This window comes from Anomaloglossus baeobatrachus, chromosome 6 (assembly GCF_048569485.1).
Source record: "Anomaloglossus baeobatrachus isolate aAnoBae1 chromosome 6, aAnoBae1.hap1, whole genome shotgun sequence".
Classification (NCBI taxonomy): domain Eukaryota; kingdom Metazoa; phylum Chordata; class Amphibia; order Anura; family Aromobatidae; genus Anomaloglossus; species Anomaloglossus baeobatrachus.
In genome coordinates this window covers 116,845,095-116,869,647 of record NC_134358.1, presented here as the reverse complement: position 1 = coordinate 116,869,647, position 24,553 = coordinate 116,845,095, and the positions used below count along the sequence as shown (strand labels likewise).

The 24,553-nt window shown below is 46.4% G+C and overlaps 1 protein-coding gene across 1 annotated transcript in view; it reads right to left on the bottom strand.

Moving 5' to 3' along the window:
• The window catches only part of PREX2 (phosphatidylinositol-3,4,5-trisphosphate dependent Rac exchange factor 2), a 582,180-nt gene that overhangs the window by 106,902 nt on the left and 450,725 nt on the right, over positions 1-24,553 (bottom strand). The window contains exons 32-35 of the mRNA XM_075353190.1: positions 23,757-23,974; positions 14,871-14,973; positions 11,743-11,886; positions 7,917-8,031 (exon numbers count right to left, since the gene is read on the bottom strand). Of these exons, the coding sequence (XP_075209305.1) occupies positions 7,917-8,031; positions 11,743-11,886; positions 14,871-14,973; positions 23,757-23,974 (580 nt within the window). The remainder of the gene's footprint in view (positions 1-7,916; positions 8,032-11,742; positions 11,887-14,870; positions 14,974-23,756; positions 23,975-24,553) is intronic.

The window sequence follows — 24,553 nt, the reverse complement described above, 5'->3', positions numbered from 1 at the left end:
TGTACAATTGGGATGCAGCAAAAAAATTGCAACACAGCAAGAAATGAAACACATGATACAAATGTCATAATACAGTACAAGGACAATATAGTAATGACAAATATGGGGTCAGAGTAGACTTAGACAGCTCTGGTACGAAAGAGATGTCAATCATAAAGTAACATGTGCAGTAGGTGTAGAGCTACAGTGTGCATGGCAGAGCTAATGGGTAGACCGACCATAGAAAAAGAATGGAGAAAAAGTGGAGAAAAAGTGGAGAAAAATGGAGAAAAAAATGGAGAAAAAGTAGAGAAAAAGTGGAGAAAAAGTGGAGAAAAAAATGGAGAAAAAGTGGAGAAAAAAATGGAAAAAAAGTGGAGAAAAAGTGGAGAAAAAGTGGAGAAAAAGTGGAGAAAAAAATGTAGAAAAAGTAGAGAAAAAGTGGAGAAAAAAATGGAAAAAAAGTGGAGAAAAAGTGGAGAAAAAGTGGAGAAAAAAAAGGAGAAAAAGTGGAGAAAAAGTGGAGAAAAAGTGGAGAAAAAGTGGAGAAAAAGTGGAGAAAAAAATGGAGAATAAGTGGAGAAAAAGTGGAGAAAAAGTGGAGGAAAAGTGGACAAAAAGTGGAGAAAAAAATGTAGAAAAAGTAGAGAAAAAGTGGAGAAAAAAATGGAAAAAAAGTGGAGAAAAAGTGGAGAAAAAGTGGAGAAAAAAATGGAGAAAAAGTGGAGAAAAAAATGGAAAAAAAGTGGAGAAAAAGTGGAGAAAAAGTGGAGAAAAAGTGGAGAAAAAGTGGAGAAAAAAATGTAGAGAAAAAGTGGAGAAAAAAATGGAAAAAAAGTGGAGAAAAAGTGGAGAAAAAGTGGAGAAAAAAAAGGAGAAAAAGTGGAGAAAAAGTGGAGAAAAAGTGGAGAAAAAGTGGAGAAAAAGTGGAGAAAAAATGGAGAAAAAAATGGAGAAAAAGTGGAGAAAAAGTGGAGAAAAAGTGGAGAAAAAAATGGAAAAAAAGTGGAGAAAAAGTGGAGAAAAAGTGGAGAAAAAATGGAGAAAAAGTGGAGAAAAAAATGGAAAAAAGTGGAGAAAAAGTGGAGAAAAAGTGGAGAAAAAGTGGAGAAAAAAATGGAGAAAAAGTGGAGAAAAAAATGGAAAAAAAGTGGAGAAAAAGTGGAGAAAAAGTGGAGAATAAGTGGAGAAAAAGTGGAGAAAAAGTGGAGAAAAAAATGTAGAAAAAGTGGAGAAAAAGTGGAGAAAAAGTGGAGAAAAATTGGAGAAAAAGTGGAGAAAAAGTGGAGAAAAAAATGGAGAAAAAGTGGAGAATAAGTGGAGAAAAAGAGGAGAAAAAGTGGAGAAAAAAAATGGAGAAAAAGTGGAGAAAAAGTGGAGAAAAAGTGGAGAAAAAGTGGAGAATAAGTGGAGAAAAAGTGGAGAAAAAAATGTAGAAAAAGTAGAGAAAAAGTGGAGAAAAAGTGGAGAAAAAAATGTAGAAACAGTAGAGAAAAAGTGGAGAAAAAAATGGAGAAAAAGTGGAGAAAAAGTGGAGAAAAAAATGGAGAAAAAGTGGAGCCCTGGTGCGGTGGCAAACGGGGTAATATATGGGGTTAATACCAGATGTGTAATGTCACCTGGCATCAAGCCCTGGGGTTGGTGACGTCAGGCGTCTATCAGATACCCGACATCACCAACCCAGTCAGTAATAAAAAAAAATAGACGACAAACACATTTTTATTTGAAAAAACACTCCCCAAAACATTCCCTCTTTAACCAATTTATTAGAATGAAAAACAAATCCAGGTCTGGTGTAATCCAAGGGGTTGCCATGACGATCCACACTGTCCCAGTCAATGAAGAGCAGGATGTTCCCCATTGGCTGGTAGAGCAATGCAGTGACCTGAGCTAACATCAATGGGTCAGCCCAGGTCACTGCAGGGCATGACAAGTGCTGCTGTCAGCAAGGTACATTACCTGCGCTGATCTCCAGCACACTGACAGCCCCTGTCACTGAGTTCAATGACCGGCGCCTTCCCCTCAAGTATCGCGAGAGGTCCGTGACGTCACCGCTAGTCAGTCTCGGGTCGGAAGCGAGAGGTGATGTGACAAGCGGCGGCCATGGAGGACAGTGACAGCGCTGAGGTCGGGATGGCGGGACTTCATCACCGCAGGTAAGCCGAGCGGGGGGGGGGGGGGGGGTTTGTGTGTGTGTGTGTGTGTGTGTATGTATGTGTACATGCCGCGGGCAGGAGGGGGCGGAGCGAGCTGAGCGGGGAAGTGTGGGCTTCCTGCACGTAACTAAGATAAACATCGGGTTACTAACCAAAGCGCTTTGCTTGGATACCCGATGTTTATCTTGGTTACCAGCTTCTGGCAGGCTGCCAGCGATGGCTCCTGCACACTGCAGCTGTAAAAAGCCCTGCTTTTTGCTGCTAGAACCGTTATCGAACGTATCTAGAACTATCGAGCTTTTGCAAAAAGCTCGAGTTCTAGTTCGATCTCGAACAGCCCCAAAAATCACTCGAGCCCCGAACTGGAGAACCTCGAACCGCGAACCACGCTCAACTCTAGTTTTGAGGTGCAGATGGGAGTGACACCTGTTTCTTGGGTACCTGGAACCATGGGTAAGGATGCAGTTCCCTGTGGCACCCTGATGTATTCAGTGGCGCCACACTTGCATTGTCACTTTTTCTATACATTTGCTTATTGATGTTTGTTTCTAGTGATTAATAGTGTACCATTCGGTGGCTCTCCAGCAGCATGATGGTCTTTCTATCGTTTTTAATGTGGTTTTAATGTTGCACAATAAATAAAATTTGTATTACTATATTTTTAGTGGGTTTAGTGCTGTCTTGTGCCTACGCTTTCTTCTGCATTTTTTTATTTTTTGTCAAATCCTGAACAAGCACCTGTCCTTAGATGTGTAGTTTGTGGTGCTATGTAATTGGGTATACGATTGACATGGACAACTTGCACATGTCCCCGCCATGGACAGTGCCCGGCTGCGATGGTTGATGGCTTGTTAATGCTGCAGCCAGGGCCGGACTGGGACTCACATTCAGCCCTGGCATTTGGGGGTACACAGGCCCACTTGTCGCGTGGTGAATGTGTGATATCTTTGTGCACTTGTAGATTGTGTAACACGACCATATAACTTGTAGTCACAGCTGTAACCAACTTACAGTCCTATTTATTGCTTTATTTGCTGCTATTTTCCCTACAGAGCTCATAGATAATGAAGAGGATGCTGCCCTCCATAGTGCAGTGGCTTCTTCATATTGCTGAAGGGCAGGGATACAAAATCAGATTTTTTTCCACCAATTTCTGAGACCCATAACTTTGCTTTTTTGGAAAGGGGGAATGGAAGGAAGCTGTAGTTTTCACTGGTGATTATTTTGGGTGCATACCACTTAGGGAAGGTGCAATGACATTTTTTGGGGGCAGATCCCACAATGGAAACCACTATGAAAAATACTGGAATGACCATATGCATCTACTCGTTGTGTTCAGGATTTTCAGCATCTTTTAACCAGTTCAGGTTTCTAAAACCACCAAGTGATTAAAAGCAGTGACTGCTCCATTCTTCTGGTGTTTGCCACTCGGAAGACGCTCTGTACTTTACTATGCAGGTTAATAGGAAGGCTCGGAAGATGCCTGGACGTCTTTTTTATTGCGTTTTACCATTGCTTTTTCTTATAAGCGCAGTAAGAAATGTGACAAAAACAATGAGAAAACACTGAAAAAAAAAAAAAAGATGGTAAAAAAAAAATGCCCTGAAAGTGGTTTCACGGTTTTGGAAACCCATTCCCTGGATTGATTGATTGTTTGAAAACAAACTGCTTTATTGTCCCTCCCAGGCCTGCTATTGTCTGCAACGCTGATATCACGTAACAATGACGGCGCTGCAACCAATCAATTATAGACAGCAGACATAACAGCAGTTTATAATTTTTATAACAAAAAGGAAGCATCAGACATCAAGAGGATGTGAGCAGTTAGTATCATGTTAGGGGCACTTGCATGAATACATCACTAGAACCACCATGAGTACATTAATGCATCTCTGGAATAAAGTTTGTAAGGATTTAATGAGGATTTGGTGTGATTATGCTCAGTTTCTGCTCAAAAAATCAATATGAACAGACGCTAATTTACACTGTTTTTGGATAAGAATCTCGTCAAATTCTCCTCATAATCTCAAAACAAAGTTTTGAAGATTTTTTTTTTTACATTTTAACTTGAAGCCATGAAGCTTGTTTTGGATTGTTAAATGTGTACAAGATCAGATCCACTGTCATTACATAAGTGCAGCACCAGAACCACCATCTGTACATAAATGCAGCACCAGAATCAGACTCAGTACATGAATGCAGCTCAAAAACCACCATCAGTACATAAATGCAGTGCAAGAACCATCAGCACATGAATGCAGCATCAGAACCAAGCTCAGAACATGAATGCACAGTCAGAACCACCTTCAGCACATGAATACAAAGCTAGAACCAAGGTCAGCACATAAATGCAACACCGCAACCACCGTTAGCACATGAATGCAAAGCCAGAACCAAGGTCAGCACATGAATACAACGCCAGAACCACCGTCAGCACATAAATGTAGCACCAGAACCACCGTCAGCACATGAATGCAGAGCCAGAATTACCATCAGAACATGAATAAATAACCAACCTTAGCCCCATGTACAATTGTATTCTACAAACCAACTCCCAGGTTGTCCTGAAAAATGGTAAGGAGATGCTGTGAGTTGGTAGTTGTTATTAGGCATCATCAGACAGCGGAGCATAGAGGAACCACAGTACTGATGAGATTCAGGCAGTATCAAAATGATTTACATGCAGGTACCTTATAGGTGATGTAATCTCAAATCAGAGTTGTTCCCGTACCTTGTGTCTCCATGAAGTAAAGACGCCATGATGAGATGTCGCGCACAGTGCTCATGTGTCCAGATTTCCCTCTTCTCCACCTTCTTCAACACTTCCCAACATGGCGCTCTTAAAAATAAAAGTATCATTATACTGCCCCATAAATGTCTCCTATTCTGCACTCCTGAAAACATAATTGCAGTGCTTCCTTCACAAAATATCCCCTCCACAAACTGAACCTCTCCATCATATTCCCCCACAGGCTGCCCCTCTCCATCATATTCCCCCCACGCTGCCCCTCTCCATCATATTTCCCCCAGGCTGCCCCTCTCCATCATATTCCCCCACAGGCTGCCCCTCTTCATTATATTACCCCCAGGCTGCCCCTCTCCATTATATTCACCCCTAGGCTGTCCCTCTCCATCATATTCCCCCACAGGCTGCCCCTCTCCATTATATTACCCCCAGGCTGTCCCTCTCCATCATATTCCCCCCAGGATGCCCCTCTCCATCATATTCCCCCACAGGCTGCCCCTCTCCATCATATTCCCCCCACGCTGCCCCTCTCCATTATATTACCCCCAGGCTGTCCCTCTCCATCATATTCCCCCCAGGCTGCCCCTCTTCATCATATTCCCCCCCGCCAGGCTGCCTCTCTCCATCATATTCCTCCCACGCTGCCTCTATCCATCATATTCCCCCCCAGACTGCCCCTCTCCATCATAGGCTATGTTCACATTTCCATTGTTTTGCATCAGTCACTTGTGTTGCTTGATGCTTGTGACTGATGCGTTGTACAACGGGTGACAAGAAATGGAATTCATTGTCATGAGAAAGCGGATTCCGTTGTAAAACGAGAGAGAGAACGATCAGCTGATCGCTCTCATTAGCCGGCCGCTGGGAGATCAGCTGATCGTTCTCAAAAGCCGGCGACCGGCTTTTGAGAGCGATCAGCTGATCTCCTGGTGGCTGGCTATTGTGAACGATCAGCTGATCGCTTTCATAAGCCGGCCGCCGGGAGATCAGCTGATCGCTCTCAAAAGCCGGCGGCCGGGAGATCAGCTGATCGCTCACAGAAGCCGGCCGCCGGGAGATCAGCTGATTGTTCGGCCGCCGAGAGAGAGACAGTCATTTGAATGATTAAACACAAGATCTGAGCATGCGCAGTGAAAACATAAGGATTCCGCTGCTCAAAAAACGTTACATGCTGCGTTCCTGCCGCCCAACGGTCAGTCGTTCCACGACTGATCAGCCGGGTGGCGGATGCAACGCAAGGGTATCAGTCGCAATCTGCCACTCATACAAGTCTATGGGAAACAACGGAATCCGCCAAACGGATTGCATTGTTTATCAGTAACACACACAGCCAGGCCTCATACACACACAAACACACACACACACACACAGCCAGGCCTCATACACACACACACACACAAACACACACAACCAGGCCTCATACACACACACACACACACACACACACCCAGGCCTCACACAAACACACCCAGGCCTCACACACACACACACACACACACACATACACACACACACACACACACCCAGGCCTCATACAGACACACACACACACACACAGCCAGGCCTCATACACAGACACACACATTGTCCATCTGTATAAAGTACTCCCTACACTTTCTTTTGCAAAGCTGTGCCCCATTTCACCCATCTTGTGCCCTAATCCCCTCCCCTCCCTTCTCATCCACATTGATAAAACTTTTCATCTTCGGCTTCGTGGAGCGCTTACCGGTACCCGACGTGTGTCTGCGCGCCATGTGATGACGTCAGCAATGCACTGTCATCATGAGCAGCATTGAAAATTGGCGGCGGGGGCCGCTCACCGGACCCCGCCGCTATAGTGGCGGCCGGCGGGTGGCGGCAGCCACAAAATAATTTTAAACAGCAGGCAGTGCGGGAGAGGCGGGGGGCGGCCCCCCCACCCCTCCACCGGCCAGCCCACCGGGAGAAGTCCCGCCCCTCCCGCCTGTCAGTCCGGGCCTGGCTGCAGCCAAGAAAAACAGTGACAGCCGGACAGGACCGGAGAGGCAACACTGGAATGCCACTTGGATTTCACTGGTTTTTATTGTTCTAGTCCTTTTTCCCTATTGGTTAATTTTTGCCAATTACTAGAAAACCATTTAAAGTCTAAAGTGTTCAGTTTGTCATCTCTGTAGAGGTGCTGCATAAGAATACAGGTGAGTGGCAGATTGGCAGAATGCTCTATACAGATTGTTGGCATGAGGCTTGGTAGCATTGCCAGTGATGTCCCAATTAATCCATATGCTAAAGTTTTATACTTATGGCAGAATATATTTGGATATTTGTGGAAAATGTTTTTCTGTAATAATGGATGAATATGGCTCAGTGGTTAGCACTACAGTCTTGCAGTGCAGGGCTCCTGGGTTCAAATCCCACCAAGGACAACATCTGCAAGGAGTTTGCATGTTCTCCCCATGTTTGTGAGGGTTTCCTCCCATACTCCAAAGACTGATAGGGAATTTAGATTGTGAGCCCCAATGGGGACAGAGATGATCACGTCTGTGGAATTAATAGCACTATGTAAGAGAGAAAAAAATATATATATTATTCAGCTCAATACTTGCAGGTGTTGGTTGGAGCGGAGATCATTAGGATAGATCATCCACATCAGATTGGTTAGAGTCTGATACCCAAAACCGCACCGATCAGCTGACTCCCGGAGCCACGGCCTACCAAAATATAGTATATGGTGAAGGAACACTACAGCTCAATACACCATGTAGTGGCTGTTCTTAGGTACTGCAGCCCAGTTTCCATACAAGTGAATGTTATCTGCTGTACTCCAGAACTGATTGACTAAAGCCAAATGATGACAATTGACAGTGGAGGTTGAGAACAGACAGGTTCGAGTTATTACAGATCGTCTCTCTGGTGAAATGTTATGGGGCTGCTGATCTCCAGGGTCGCTTTCCATTTACTACCGGTTAGTAATGCTAAAACATCTTTGATTATCAACTTAAGGAGTCAGAAGAAGACATGAATGGCTGCCGATGAGCGTAAATCACTGAAGGACTCACCTTAGTTTCTGATTGTACTGTTTAACTTTCTCGAGTGAAGCAGCATTAATCTGGGCCTGAAATTCTTCAATGGAAACATTATCCTTGTAATAATAGCCGTCCATACTCTCCAGAGCTGAAATAAGAAGAGATATTGCTCTCATTTTTTTCTCCATTGTTGCCTGGAACATTGCACCGTCTCATGCTATTCTGATTTTATAGTCTCGGTGTGATTTTGAAGATGAGCAGCCATCAATTGTCGGAATCATTAAAAGAATAGACAGGAATAGCAAGGAAAAGGAGAGCGTCTATAGGCAACATGTTAATGAAATGTGCAAGAATATTCCGGTGTATTGTCCAGAGACGGCTAATAATAAAGGTGATGATAATTTATCATTTTCTGTCACATCCTACTGCAGATACTCTATATTGGGTCCAGACATATAAACTATTGTTACAGACTTTTTATTCACAGATTTTACTCCTGTTTAACAGCCCCTTCTAATATGTCCTATTAGGGCACATTAAGGTATTTAAAGGATTTTTCCCATGAGCAAAATTAATTTTAATAAATGTTCTTGTGCTGAGATAATCTTATATGTGTGTCCCTGCTATGTACTGTGTAATGGTTGTGTCTGACCGTACAGGGACATGGTCTGATCATACCACAGCTCCTAAGCAAAGAAGGAAGTAAAAAAGTATACAGACATTAGAGGGTGGAATGGCAAATAATTATTTCACTGAGGTAAAACATTTTGTAAAATCAGGCAGGGAAATGTTTTACCTCACAAAAAGAATCAGCTACGATCGGGTGCTGTAATGTCTGTATACTCTCTGTTGGTCCTCCCCTGCCCAAGAGCTGTGGTACTTAGGTTTATGCTCTCTACTGGTACACTGTCACTTCGTCTCTGGATATTAACCCTATATTTGTATATTTTGATCATGATTGTGGTACCATGGCATTCAGATTCTTTGACGTCTTTGAGTAATTAGGCACTTTGGGTGAATGCAGCCCTATTGTATAACTACATATTATATATACAAACCATACACATATTGCTAACAATATTAATATAACTGTCATGATCCAGGAGCGGTATTCTCCGCTCCAGAGTTTCACAGGCCCAGCTTGGTCATGTCATGGGTTAACTCCCATCAGCCTCATTCTGGTTTCAGGAGACACTATATCTGGTCTCTGCACCTGCATTCCTGTGCTGGTTATAGTTTTGCTCTGCAGCCTGTGACTGGCTATGGTGACATTTCCTGTTTGATCTGACTCCTTGTTACTGTGCCCTGACCTGTACCTCCCCCGTTCGTCTGTCCTGGTCCCTGACTTCCCGCTCCTGTCAGTTGTTTGTGTTTCCCTCTGCATACCAGATCTCCCAGCTTCTGACTCGGTTCTGTTCTCTGACTTGATTTTGATCTCCCTTTGCTGTGACTTGACTCTCCTGGCTAGACCCTGACTGTTGGACCACTCTATTGACCCCTGGTGATTCGCCTGTTAACTGCCTGCTCAAGTTACTCTGCTGTACATCAGCTGCCTTTCTGTTACAGTGTTACTTTGACTCTCCTTCACTACTCTGCAGCCTCCTAGTGGGGAATACGCTGTACTACGTCTTACTTGCCCTTTATACAGCGTGACAATAACTTCCTCTTTGCACTTGACACTTTACTCATTTTTATATATATTTTTTACCATCTATTTATATATTGGCCTCTGTATAGTCAGGTATTTTTTGCACCTTTGCTCTTACTGTGATTATATAAATAGAAGACATCTATTCTGTATTAAATAGGCCTATCCAGTCTACATATATTTTTCTGTGACGCTCTATCTTTCCAGCCAACTGGTTTGTCTTATATATGTTTAATAGAGCTAAAATAATTTTTACCTTTTTGTTTGTTTTTTTTATTTGGTTCTACGCTATACTGTATTCCGAATGGTCTTATGGTCCTTTTAAAGGGAACCAATCACCAGGATTTTCGTATATAAGCTAAAGCCAGTGCTATGCTGGCACTATCAGGCTGATTCTCTACATATCTGTAGTGGTCAGCTCAGATGTTTAGGTTTTGAAATCCAAGAAAGTAAAGTTAATAAAATCGGCAGCTGCTTGACTGACAGCAGCTGAGGAGCAGATAACATCTCGGGGGGTATTTATAGCTATCCCCTCCCCCTGTTAGAATTAGCTTAAGTTTTATACAATCGATGTAACTTTTCACTTCCAGGACCTGTGGTGAGGTCAGACCCAAGTGACCAGAAGGGGCGGGGCCTCAGCCAACAAAGCTGATACCAGAAAGCAACATTTTTCTATTGGCTGAGGCCTGCCTCTTCTGGTCACAGGGGTATGACCTCATAACAGGTCTGGCAAGTAAAAGTAAATCGATGGTATAATACTTAACTGGTGGAGGTGATAACTATGAATTCCCCCCCAGATATTATCTGATCCTCAGCTGCTGTCACTCAAGAAGCTGATGATTTTATAAACTTTACTTTCTTGGATTTCAAAAGCTAAACATCCGAGCTAACTACTATAGGTATGTAGAGAATCACCCTGATTGGCTTTAGCTTATATACGAAAATCCTGGTGATTGGTTCCCTTTACCCCCACACTCATATTTATTTGTTACATTGCTAAATATATTTAATACCACATTTTTGGGTGTAGGCACGGGATTTTTCTTGGACAAAAGTTTGTGATACTAATGATTAGAGAATAACCAGGCTGTGGATTTCTACAGTGAAGGTACCTATTAAATCATCAAAACATCGTGTTTATGCCCCTACCTTTAGTTTATCATGCCTGATCCTGATCACAGGTTCTCTTTAAATACATTACAACAATTTTCATAAATATTCTTACTGAAAATACTGTATTAAGATCAGGGGTTCTGGCTAGAGATAATGGCGGTAAGACCTCCAGAGGACTACAGTAGCTTGTAGGTTGTATGACTGATGGCTACAGAAAACTATTTCAGCATTTTCTATAATGATCTGTGGAAGATTTGCCCCAGTGTGAGTCTGCAGCTTTATATTTGAAGCAGAATCTGGATATTTGAATGGTGACTGCTCATTTGGGCTTTGCCTTTGCTATGAATTGCTCAGCGGCAAACATTAGATACCAATGGTTAGCTGTTTAACACATGACAGGTATCCCTCCTGCCCACCTTACACATGGAAACTAGGCTTGGTTCAACATAGATGTATAATAAATTAAAGGAGCTAAATAAAGACCCCACAAACATCAGAAAATGTGTCAACAAATGATGGTTTGGCAAGTTAAACGGTCGTTCCTTTGAAGGTGGACCCAAACACATTCCAGACGACATCAATGTTGAGTTATTTTGGACGATGACTCAGCCCGTGTTGAACATTGGCCAAAAAAATCCAACATTCATCGGTTGATTGCTCCTCGACACAAAAGAATTAATTAACCAGCTAACGATCACTCGTTATGACTTAAATGTGCCATATCATATATTTTTTATTTAATGTGAATGGACGCCCTACATTGTGGCCTGATACTTCTGGAAGTGGCTCATCATCCCGAGGATCTCGCAGCCAAAATTCAGCAAGCCCGGTCCTCTTTTTCCCTGACATCATCTATCAGGGAATTGTTGGTTGCTCTATTAGAAATTGGTGGATTTGGCTCTTTTTTATAATGTAGAGGGGTCGTTGTTTGGCAGGGCAACAAATAATATTGTCTACCGAAAGATGCAGTTTGTTAATTCCTAGTTACAAGGAAACTGCAAGTGTCAGGAATCGACAATCTAATTTTCAGCAAACAAGTACCTATTTTTTTTATTCTTTTTTGTTCTTGCAAGAAAGTGTAAAACAAAAAGTGTTCACCTTGAGAAAATAGGACGGGATGAATTTTAAAACCTCCTCCATTCTTCAGCCTTTGCGGAAGATGTTCAAAATGATAAATGTCTAGGTGGAAGTAAATTTTCAGAGCTTGTCGGCTTCCTTCTGCCTGATAAGTAATAGGAACGTCTGAGAATAGAAGTGAAACGTGTTAGTAATCTGCCATACAAAAGCACAGTGTGATTGTTTTATCACCTTGATAGTTCAGCAATCCTGGACTCACACCTGACCTGCATCTATACTGACTGCACCAAAGGTATGTCCTATCAGAGGAGCTTGTGTAGACATCTTCTTACAGTGGATACAATAAATGCACAGAAATATAATAAGACCGATTGGTTACATAAAATTCTGTTATGTAGTCTTTACTTTCACACTATTTTATACAATGTTTGCAATCAAAGTTGTCAATATGCACAATAATGGTCACGTCTTGTTCCGGTACTGGAATAGTTCTACAAACTTATGACATTCATAAGAGAAATTGGGGTTTTAGTGCATCCTAATTCATTAGCCACTAAAAGGTTTATTCATTGCACCCTTATTGTGCCATCGAAATTAGGGCATCTTATCGAAACTCTGTGATAGGGGCAATTTTCTGCTCTTGCAAGACATTTTGATATTTAAAGGATATCTAGACTAACATCCCTTAATTCTAAATTTGACTGCATAAATAAATATATATGTACCGCCCCCATGCCAGAAGCCAGTGCTGTTCGGATCCGGAGCCGCTGTGTGGCTCGAGGGATCCTCCGGACCCGGGGGTCACGCGGACACGCCGAATGAAAAGGGGGACGTAGCTATATGGCCTTGACCGTTCGTGACACCACCCACGGTGTGTGGTGAGATGGGTCACCACCCCTGCTGCTGTGGGATACCTGGGGGAGATGTGATGGCAGCCGGATGTTAACCCCTCCGTGGGTAGAGATGGTTGCCCCGGGGCCCAGTGTCTCTGTGCAGGGTATGGCGATGGCAGGGGCCTGCCCGCCCGGACGTACCAGGGGATGTTTGGTTACTCACAAGTAAATGAATCCCACGAGTCTTTTGGTAAACCAAGGTGCTGGTGGCCGGCTGCCGCGGCCGGTTGTACTCTGGTCCCTCACCCTGGCTGGTGGTCGTCGTCCCTTCCTCTGCACTGGTGTGTGTTTGGACTTCCCGATATGGAACACGGGAGTCCGCTCCCGGCTTTCTGTGTGCCTGAGGAGCCGTGCCCGCTGACGCTGACCCGTGAGATCTATGGGCCCTGGCGGTTGCCCTATCCCTATCTGTGGGTGGTTGTCTGCTTTTGGGACTTTGGTTGGAACAGGACCTGTAATCCTGCCCTCAATCGGTTGATTAGCTAGGCCATTGGTTCCGGTCCTGGCTTCAGGGTCTGAGTACCCCCTCTGTGCACGGTTACTGGTCGGGTCTCCGGTGTCGGTACCAGCGGGCTCCAACCCTGCTCCAGTCCTCCTCCGATCTGCTGAGCCTTCTTCCCGTCTCCTGCTGACGAAGACCACCGTCTGCCATCTAGCCAAGGTACCAGGGCTCCGACCCTGGCACCGTTCAACTTGAACTTCTCCTCTGCTGGAGCTACACTTAGCTCCAGCCCACACTCCTCTCAACTTGGACTCCAATCTTAATCTGTTTGCTTGACTGCTTAACTAACTGTTTTTTCCTGCCCCGGGCTGTCTAGACCCCTAGGTGGGCGTTCCCTAACGCCTGGTTCCGCCCACTGATGTGCCTGTCTTGCCCTGAGGCTGGTGACTAGGGTTTCAGGTCGGCTGTATGTGACCTAGCTGAGGGACCGTCGTTTGTGCGTCACGGGCAAATCATTGTCCGTGGCATACAATATCGTTAGTCCCCGTCACACATACTTACCTGCCTAGCGTCGTCGCTGTGGCCGGCGAACTGCCTCTTTTCTAAGGGGGTGGTTTGTGCGGCATCACAGCGAAGTCACACGGCAGGCAGCCAATAGAAGTGGAGGGGCGGAGAGCAGCCGAAGGAAAGACACGCCCACCTCGTTGCCGGAAGACGCAGGAACGGTATTGTTCGTCGTTCCTGGGGTGACACATGTAGTGATGTGTGCTGCCTCAGGAACGACGAACAACCTGAGTCCTGAACAAGTAACGATATTATGAAAATGAACGCTGTGTCAATGATCAGCGATTAGGTGAGTATTTTTGATAATGAGCAGTCGTTTATACATTTCACACGCAACGATGTCGCTAACAAGGCCGGATGTTTGTCACGAATTCCGTGACCCCAACGACATCTCGTTAGCGATGTCGTTGCGTGTAAATGGGCCTTTAGAGAAACCTGTGTTTTAAGGGTCAATTTATTTTCCTTAAAATATTTTGTTTTCCCTCTCCATGATTGAGGTGTGCAAACTCGTGGTGAAATGTATGAGTAAAGTTGTGCATTTTAAGCTAATCAGTACTTTTTCCCCATCACCTCCTTCGAGGTTACAGACTCAGAGACCAGAGAAAAATTTTGCAGATGTACACCACTCTTTCGACTCCTATACTGTATGTTTTCTACTTTTCTACTAAAACCTTTTTTGGATGATTGATATTTCAGAACATATACAGACTTCTTGCAGACAAAGGGTACGCTCACATGAGTGTATAACTCGACGAGTGCAATGTGAGAAAGTCTCACATTGCACTCGGACCAATGTTATTCGATGAGGGAGAGCAAATGGTCAGCTTTTTTCTGTGAAAAGTCACAGCATGCTGTGATGTTTGCGAGAGTCGTTTCACTCGCACCCATACAAGTCTATGGGTGCGAGTGAATCATCGGACTGCACTCGGATGACATCCAAGTGCAGTACGATAATCGCATCAGTTTACAATGGAGGAGATGGGGAGATTAATCCCTCCCTCTCCTCCACAGCTGTGATTCGATCACAGGATCGGATCACAGTTGCATGACACTTAGCTCACGCTGGCAGCAGAGTCTGAGCTGAGGGTCATTAGCATATCGTATCTGATGCACTCGTATTGGATGCCATACATTTGTGTGAATCCAGCCAAAGAAAGAGAATCTTCAGGCTGAAAAGGAAGCCACAAGAAACTATAAATATCAGTTTCATTTATTCAGATCTATTACTCATTCTTCATCAGAATACATACTTGCAATTTGCGGCGCATGTTCTGCTTGTCTAAAATAAAACATGACCTTCTCCAAATCGAATAGAGCAACAAGTGAGTCCTCCAGCATGGCCTGTTCATCTGTCTGTAGAAGAAAAGACACGTTCAAAGCAGGAGATGAGACACAACTGATACATGCATAAAGCAATGCATAAAAAGAATTCATATAAATCCAATTACACAAGTACAATAAGTATAGTAAGCGGCAGTGTGGAAGTGTAGATTAGAAGAAGCCACACTACATTATAGGGCCTTTCATAATCAGCATAATGGAGGCTACCAGAACAATGAAATGCAAGATGAATATTCCCATTAGGTATCAATTAGTACATCGCTTATCACCTGCAGTTTTCGCTTATTCTTCTATCAATCTCTTATTTTCTGTTATTATAACCACGGCTATTCACAAAGAAAGTATGATCAGGCTTGTCAATTGTGCATTTGTCGCGGGCGGAGGGGACGCGCTCGCCACGCTCGGGTCCGGGGCTTCTGCTGCTACTGCTCGGTGGCTCGAACGGTGGACCGGACCCGGGGACTCGAGCAGCGCTCCTCACCCGTGAGTGAAAAGGGATGGTTTGGTTAGGGAGATTGTTCGTGACGCCACCCACGGGACGTGGTGATGGTTGCACCACCAACCAAAACGGCCGGATGGAGGGGTCCCGCAGCCGGCTGCAGTGTTGTTGTTGTGCTCTCCCCGGACGGCTAATGGTGGCTGTCTTTCCCTGCACCTTTGAGAATGTTCTTGCTCACCGGTAGTCCGCTCCCCGGCGTATAGGTGCCGTAGGAGCCCATTTTGCCCGCAGGCGCTGGCCCTTGGATCTTTAGCCTATGGTGGTGGCTGTATATCCTCTCTGGGTGGATGGTTGCCTTCAATCGGGACTTAGTAGTTGGGAAACCCCTGGGGTTCCTCTCACATTCGGATTTCACTATTGACGGCGGCTCCAAGTCTGGTCAGCAGGCCGACGCCCGACTCCGGTCCTTATGGCTCTGCAGAGCTCCACCAACTCCTGCAGATGGCCACCACCGTCTGCCAACCTTGCTGTCAGTGTCTGGGCTCCAACCCAGACACCTCAAGTGTTCACTCCTCTCACTTTCGCCTCCAAGACTAGACTGACACTATTCCCGCCTCCAGGCCTGTGAACTCCTCGGTGGGTGGGGCCAACCGCCTGGCACCGCCCCACCTGGTGTGGACATCAGACCCTGGAGGGAGGCAACAAGGGTTTTTGATTGACTGTTGTAACTGCCTAGGGTGGGGGTGTGTGACTACCTGGCTAGTCCAGGGCGTCACACTCCCCCTTGGTAAAATGCAGACCATTCGCAGGCTGCCCGTCCATCACCGGTTTTATTTTTTTTTTCAAACTGTAAAAGATAAATAACATATTAAAACTTCAACATACGCATATTTTCAAGTCTTCCCTTATGGGAGGTGCATTACTTTTAACGTTTCAAACATTTTTATTAAACGGACGGGTTCACGGTCATCCGCTCTCCCACCCAAACAACCTAGCCCTGATGCTGCCCCTAAGAAGTGGGCAGCACCCCTTTACCCCAGTCCTGGTCCAGGTTACCCGAGCAGGAACGGGTACGGTGTCTCGCACCCGGCTGTCACTTCAGGGGACTCCACGTCCAGGGGGACCCCTGACCCCCGGAGGATGGCCACCGGTCCTGGTGGTGGCCGGGCCCCAGCCTCGTCTGCTGCGGGCCCTTCCTCCAATCTGCCTCTCCGGAGGCGGCACGGACGGAAACCAGCCCACAAAACTATTTACAAACCCACTAGTTCGTGGGTGGCCTGCAAGTTCTCGGCCATGTTCATGAGCAGTTTCTCATGTGGGTGGTAAAGACATAGAGTCCCTCCGGGGACAACTTGCCGGCAACGACCGGGTAATCACTGTCGACAATCAGGTGAAAACTTCGGTTGATTCGGATTCATTAATTCAGCTGAGGGTCCCAACTGGGACTGTCAGTTGGGTCCCAGGGTCCATCCACAACACCTGACTCCGGTACAGCTTCCTTCTACAGCTTTCCCACCGTCCACCACCGGACAGCAGGAGCCCCCAATGCCACCGTCACTCAGGGGTGACACTGTCCCACAGGACTCCCTTTTCAGCTGCCGGCGGTGCGGGTACGACTGCTCCTCCGACCGGACTCTTTAATCTTGAGGGCCACTGGAACATCAACAGGGTCCTGACAGGGACCGACAGCAAGGTAGCCGGGAACCGCTACCGCATCAGCATCCTTTTTCTCCAAGCAGCAGTCTTATGGCACAGCTGTCGTAGCTGCCGCTCTGGGTCAGTCGACGTGGGGGATGGGCCCAGCCGGAATCCCTCCGTGTCAGCTACGACTGGCACCTTCAGTAGGGAGGGGCCCCGCTGTTACATGGCCTGCTCTGCCGCTTGGCAGCTACATCCCTGCGGTGCCTCGACCGAGGCTGGGTGTCTGGGAGCGGTCAGCGTGACTTGCGGTGCTGGCGTCTGATTAAAGATCGCCTCCGTTGCGGCCAGGATGAAAGCCGGGACGGGTGCCAGGGCGGTGACAATGGTAGGGTCCGGGCTTTCTCCCACAGATGCTGCGGGCTCAGCTACCTGTGACAGGGGTAACGGGTCAGTCGGGGCGGTGACCGCAGGCGTGGGCAGTGAGGAAGGTGGCGTAGTGGATGGCAGCAGGCCGGGCCCCTCAGACGCAGCGGCCGTTCCATCGGGGACATAGGGGCGTGGGTCGCTTACCCGCTCCTCTGAGACCACCTCCACTCCAGATGCCCGCACGGTTGTGACCAGGCCCTTCTTCTCCGACGCCCACTCCGCCATCATGGAGTGGACCTTGGCCTGGAGTTCCTGGCACATCTTGCTGCTGGATTCAGGAACGTGTTCCGTCAGAGTCCTGGCGTCCCTGCACTCTGTAGCGCTAATTACATGCGGTCGTTAAGCACCGCCGCTCCTGCGGCCAACGCTCCTCTCCCGGCTCCATCAGGCGCAGACATCTTTTTCCCGTCCCCCCTTGGTTCTTTTTAGCACTTCCGCTTGTTGGGTGCGGGGCTTCACTTTCGCGCCTTCCCTGCTCTGGGAAGATGCTCGAGCGGGAAATCGTCGCGCCAAAGATGGCGGCGCTTTCAATTTTTCGGCCGGACACCGCCGGCGGAGACTACAAGGCGCACTTCTACTGGTAAGTAGATCGGCTCGATCCTGTTCGTGACGCCAAGTTGTCGTGGGCAGAGGGGACGCGCTCGCCACGCTCGGGTCCAGGGCTTCTGCTGCTGCTGCTCGGTGGCTCGAGCGGTGGACTGGACCCGGGGACTCGAGCAGCGCTCCTCACCTGTGAGTGAAAAGTGATGGTTTGGGTAGGGAGATTGTTCATGACGCCATCCACAGGACGTGGGGATGGTGGCACCACTGCTGCTGGTAACGGGGATCCCGGGAGAGATGGTAGGGTGCAGCTGAGATGTTGTCCCCTCCGTGGGCAGGGGTTGGTGCTCCCGGGTCCCGATGGTGTAACGGGGAGGCCGGATGGCTGGGGTAAAGGGACTGCGCGGCGCGGTGCCGGACGGCACTGGTGTACTCACTCAGACAATCACTGACAGAGTCGTAGGTAAACCAAAACGGCCGGATGGACGGGTCCCGCAGCCGGCTGCAGTGTTGTTGTTGTGCTCTCCCTGGACGGCTGATGGTGGCTGTCTTTCCCTGCACCTTTGAGAATGTTCTTGACTCCTGTGGTTGCCCACCGGTAGTCCGCTCCCCGACATATAGGTGCCGTAGGAGCCTGTTTTGCCCGCAGGAGCTGGCCCTTGGATCTCTAGTCTGTGGCGGTGGCTGTATATCCTCTCTGGGTGGACGGTTGCCTTCAATCGGGACTTAGTAGGTGGGAAACCCCTGGGGTTCCTGTCACATTTGGATTTGACTATTGACGGCGGCTCCAAGCCTGGTCGGGGTCCGATGGCCCTGCCTGTATGCTTAGCTTCACTCCGTTCCCCGGTCCGGTACTGGCGGGCCAACGCCTGACCCTGGTCCTTACGGCTCTGTGGAGCTCCACCAACTCCTGCAGACGGCCACCACCATCTGCCAACCTTGCTGTCAGTGTCTGGGCTCCAAACCAGACACCTCAAGTGTTCACTCCTCTCACTTTCGCCTCCAAGACTAGACTAGACTGACACTTTTCCCGCCTCCAGGCCTGTGAACTCCTCGGTCGGTGGGGCCAACCGCCTGGCTCCGCCCCACCTGGTGTGGACATCAGACCCTGGAGGGAGGCAACAAGGGTTTTTGATTGACTGTTGTAACTGCCTAGGGTGGGGGTGTGTGTGTTGTTATGTATGTGACTACCTGGCTAGTCCAGGGCGTCTCATATGAGGGTAACAAGTGAATATAAAAATATACAGAACCTCTGCGCTAAAAACCCCTGTTTGAATAATGAAATACGGACATAGCTAAGCACATGGCGTATAACCTCTCACTGCTTCACCACCACCACCGTGCGGAGCTGCCGCCCCACCACCGTGCGGAGCTGCCGTCCAACCTACACCCCACCTACTGTCTCCTCCCCAAAATCCTATAGAATGTAAGCCCGCAAGGGCAGGGCCCTCTTCCCTCTGTACTAGTCTGTCTATTGTAACTTATATATGTATTCTGTATGTAACCCCCTTCTCATGCACAGCACCATGGAATCAATCAAGAGCTAGTTGCTAAAAGTACACACAATATTGCCGCACCCAAAACGCGGCTCTGACTTATTGACTAAGATTTGTCCAAGTGCAATGTGAGATTTTTTTTTGATTGCACTCAACCGTATTATACGCCAATGTAAGCATACCCTAGTGGTGAGGGTTGACTTTTTTCAACTTTTTCTGCTATGGGATGTATACTGTATGTTTTAATGGGTAGTTTACTTACCACATGTACTCACATGATGAATATTTTATTGTTATTGTAATCTGTTCCTGGAAATTGGCCTCATATTTATCTAAATGCATAAACATATTGTTACGGTTCGGGGTTCCCCTGAGCTTTGAACCGCCCCTGTCCCATCTTTGTCTCCTGAGTTCGGGTTGGCTTACTCTGCAGCGCCACTTGTCCGTCGCTCTAGGCATCTGGCTGAGAGGCGTCAGGTATCTAGGGTCTTAAGCCATCCTGAGCCTAAGTCCCCATTTAGCCCTACCACGCATTCCTGCTACTGCGTGTGAAGTCACTAATGACGCGGCGGCCGCTGATTGGCGGTCACGGGCGTCGCCGATGACGCATTGGCCACTGATTGACCGTTAATGATGACAGCGGTGACGTGGCGGCCGTTGATTGGCCGCTGATGACGTCAGTGGTGATATGGCCGAAGCCGGTGCCATTGCTATCAGGCGTCTGGCTTAGGCTATAAAAGACCCTAGGCTACACCCATTGGCGTGCGAGCATCATTTATGCATGTGAGTGGCTTAGTGGCACGCTGAGCTGAAAGAGGGCCATTGCGCCAATAGTGCTAGTCTGCAGTGCCTGTGGCAGGCTAGCGTGTGTGTGTGTGTGTATAGGACAGTGGTGGGCAGGGCTAGGTGAATGGTGCCTGTCGTGCCAAGACACCCGCGGCTCGGCACAACTAGGGTCAGCTCATGTCCTAACATCCCTTAGGCACCCAGTGACGCTAACTGGGCTACCTCCCCGATCTGTCGTGACCCAACGCACATGACCGATCCTACGTCCCCTGTACAGCTAACAGGGACACACTATACTTAGTGGTGTGCCATTAATACTGCTACTCCTTTGTTCTATCTCTCTGTAGTTGTTGTGTCCAACCACCTGTCTCCTAGTGGCTTTGTCATCTGCCCGCAAGACCTTGGTTGACGATTGGGCTGTTATAAGTTTTGCTCCAATCGTCCCCTCTGCATAACACATATACCTTATACGTATTTAATTTTTATTTTTTATATGGTATAATCTGACCCTCCGTGTTTTGGGTCCAACAATATTGTGTGTACTTTTAGCAACTAGCTCTTACAGGTTATATGTCTTAGTTTGTCAGCTGTGTTTAGTTATATGCGAATCTCTCATTTTCCATAAACTGTGTTATAAAATTCACAACTGTATGAAGAACATTTGCCAAATCCAACCAAAACTGCACTAAAACAGATTTCGTTACAGTTAAAACAAAAAGAAGCTAAAAGAAAATAAATCTATTATCAAATACTATGGTCAAGTACAGAATATACCTTAAACTAGGAGAACAGTAACAAAACCCTTATATCTAAAGAGTTAAAGGGGTATTCAACCGTAGCAAATGATGGTGTTTTGCTAAGATATGTCATCGCTTAGTGATCATGGGCCATCCAACTTTGGGGCCCCCACTGTTGCTGTGAATGAATGGGCCTCAGTGCCACCTCAGGGCTTTGACCACATCCCAGTTTCTTCCTACACAGCAGCACTTACAGCTAGTAATGTGTGGACCCTTAGAAATTTGGGTTTGTTGGGTTCGGCCAGACATGAATTTGACCTCGGACCCCAAAATCCATATAAGTCAGGGATATCTGAACTTTGGTGTTGTAAAATGGCTGTAAAATGGTCATAGTAAGGGCTAAGGGGCTAAAAAAATGGTGTAGGGCCCCGCCTATTTTTGATAACCAGCCAAGGTAAAGCACACAGCTGGGCACTGGTATCAGGCTTGGTCTTTATTCCCCAATTGGATTACGTCTGAATTTCGAAGATTTTTTTTTTTTAATAATAAATTGGTGAATGAGGGAGTAGAGGGGAGTCTTTATTCAAATAAACTATTTTTTTCCTGTGTGTGTGTGTGTGTCTATGTGTATGTGTTTTAACTGTATACTTACTGGCTTAGTAATGGGGGTGTCTGATAGATGCCTCTCCATTACAAAACTCTGGGCTTGATGCCAGCTGTCATTTCACAGCTAACATCAATCCCAAAAGTATTACTTCGATTGCCACCGCACAAGGACAATCAGGAAGAGCCAGGCAAAGCGCCACAATTGGTGCCACTTCTGCGGCTGCTATTTTTATGCTTGGCTGGTTATCAAAAATAGGGGGGAAGCCGTGTCATGATTTTTTTATTTATTGTTCACAGCAGCATAGACATCTTTCCCATGCTGAAAAACTGGTTGATTGGCTGTACTGCAGCCTTTCAACAAACTTTATTAGCATATGAACAGCAACCGAACTTGCACACAGACCTCCATGACCAGATGTTTGGTACAAACACCAAACTTTACAGTTCAGGTTCATTCATCCTTACTCCAAGCTAATCAGCTGTGCAGGGAACTGCAGCTGGTCCCATTCACTTAAAAGGAGCAGCGCTTCAGTGGATGTTTGGGAACAATGCTACGCAGTCCCAAAGGTCAAATTTCCAGCAAATATTTAAGAGATTTGTATTTTCAGAAAAGCCTTGTCCCCAGGTGCAATTTGTTTAAGAAATAAGAATAAAATGTGCATTTATCACCCTCCCCGGGTCCAAAACTAAGGGGTACTTTGCACGTTGCAACATTGCTACTGCGATATCGTCGGGGTCAAATTGAAAGTGACGCACATCCGGCGCTGGTAACGACGTTGCAACGTGTAAAGCCTACATGCGCCGATAAACGATCGCAAAAGCGTCGTAAATCGGTGATCTGTGTAGTGTCGGACATTTCCATAATGTCGCACCAATAGGAGATACGATGTTGTTCCTCATTCCTGCGGCAGCACACATGTGAAGCCGCAGGAGCGAGGAACATCTCCTTACCTGCCTCCACCGTCAATACGGAAGGAAGGAGGTGGGAGGGATGTTTACGTCCCGCTCATCTCCGCCCCTCCGCTTCTATTGGCCGGCCGCTGTGTGACGTCACTGTGACGTCGAACATCCCACCCACTTCAGGAAGTGGATTTTCACCGCCCACAGCGACATTACATCTACAGTGCTGCAGCCAATCATTGAGCTCAGCATCTTGTGCAGTCTACTTAGGCAGAGCCGTAGAGCTCACTGACTGGCTAAAATGCTATCAACGTGACTCAATGCTGCAAACAATAAGGGATACCAGGAAGAGTGGTACAGACTCAGCCCTGGACCCAGGGTGTGTGACTAAAGCAGGTTTTTTTCACTTTATTTTTTAAACAACCAAACTTGGGACAGGGATTTTCTGTAAATGGAAACCCCCTTTAATTGGTAGCATAGCCTAGGGACAAGCCTTCCCTTACTGAGATGGGAAAACCCATGAGTCTATAAATATGTGTCCACTGACTGACAGCAATGAAAGATGTTGAAAATATTGTGATCTGCTTCTTGACTTAGGCTCGGAGTCTCACTGTGAAGATTAGTGTCCATGGCTATGAAAATAAACTGAGTGGCTGAGGACAATCTGGTAATGCATTGTGTCCTGTCAAATACATACTTAAAGCTTAAAGTGTTTTTTGGTATTTAGGATGCTGCAACCTGATACGTGACTAATTGCTCAGGTTGCATCCTGCACCGATCACAAGAATTGGGGTCTTGTGTTCCCCATTTGAATGGTGTGGTATTTGAGCATATGTCATGGCCAAGTGCAGGATAGGTGATGTGTCCATTCTGGGAGAAACCTCTCAAAATATATATGACCATGTATTGAGGTTCTGACAGTCTTGATTACACAGGGGCAGCACCATACATACAGTTGGTGATGGTACTGCAGGTCTCTCAGCATCATATTAAAAAGACTGAGCAACAGTACCAGACTCAGCTGTTCATGTAGACAATCTACTGTGCAAACAATGGAGAAGGTGCACTTAAGAAGAGGCTCTTCTATTCTGCTGACTGCAGATGGTCCCTGATGTTAGACTTTACTATCATATCCTTTGGAATGGCTATCGATATTGAATTATAGAAAACATCAATTTCAGTTTCCAGATATTAGTAACATACAGGGAAAGTAATGTCCATTACCATATTTGGGGAAAGAAGAGACTGGAAATGGAAAAGAACACCGGCATTAGCAATCTGCTCCATCCATCTTCTACTGGCTTCTTGTGTTTCCACTTCGTATTCTCTGTTGCTGTCATACATGTGATTTAATGCAGCCATAAGCTGCTCAGAAAAGGCACAGATGGTGGCCACTAAACTCTGACAAAACACCATGTCCCTCCTCAGCTGTACTTCACTATCTGTAGAGACAAATATGAGAAAAATGTGTAATAAATCAAAGCACCTACCATTCACATTAAGGCCTTCTTCACACGTAGATGTTACCCATAATTGTGGCATCCGTTTTCACACTTATGGGAGTCACGTACACACACACACCCATTAAAGTCTATGTTGATCTGCACTCCTGGTCAAAATTACTGTGATTATGAACATTTACATTTTAACATTAATAAGACAGGAAAATGGGCCGATGTAAAAGTTTTGGCACCCTGCATGGTTAGTATCTAGTAGCACCCCCTTTGGCAAGTACCACAGCTTGTAAACACTTTTTCTTTTTGTAGCCAACCAAGAGTCTTTCAATTTTTGTTTGAGGGATTTTCATCCATTCTTCCTTGGAAAAGTCTTCAACTTCTGTGAGATTTTCGGCTCATCTTGCATGCTCTGCTCTTTTGAGGTCTAGCCACAGATATTCAATGATGTCCAGATTAGGGGACTATGAGGATCATTTTAAAACATTCAGTTTGCGCCTTTTGAGGCAGTGTATTGTGGATTTAGACATGTTTAGGATTATTATCTATTTGTAGAAGCCATCCCGT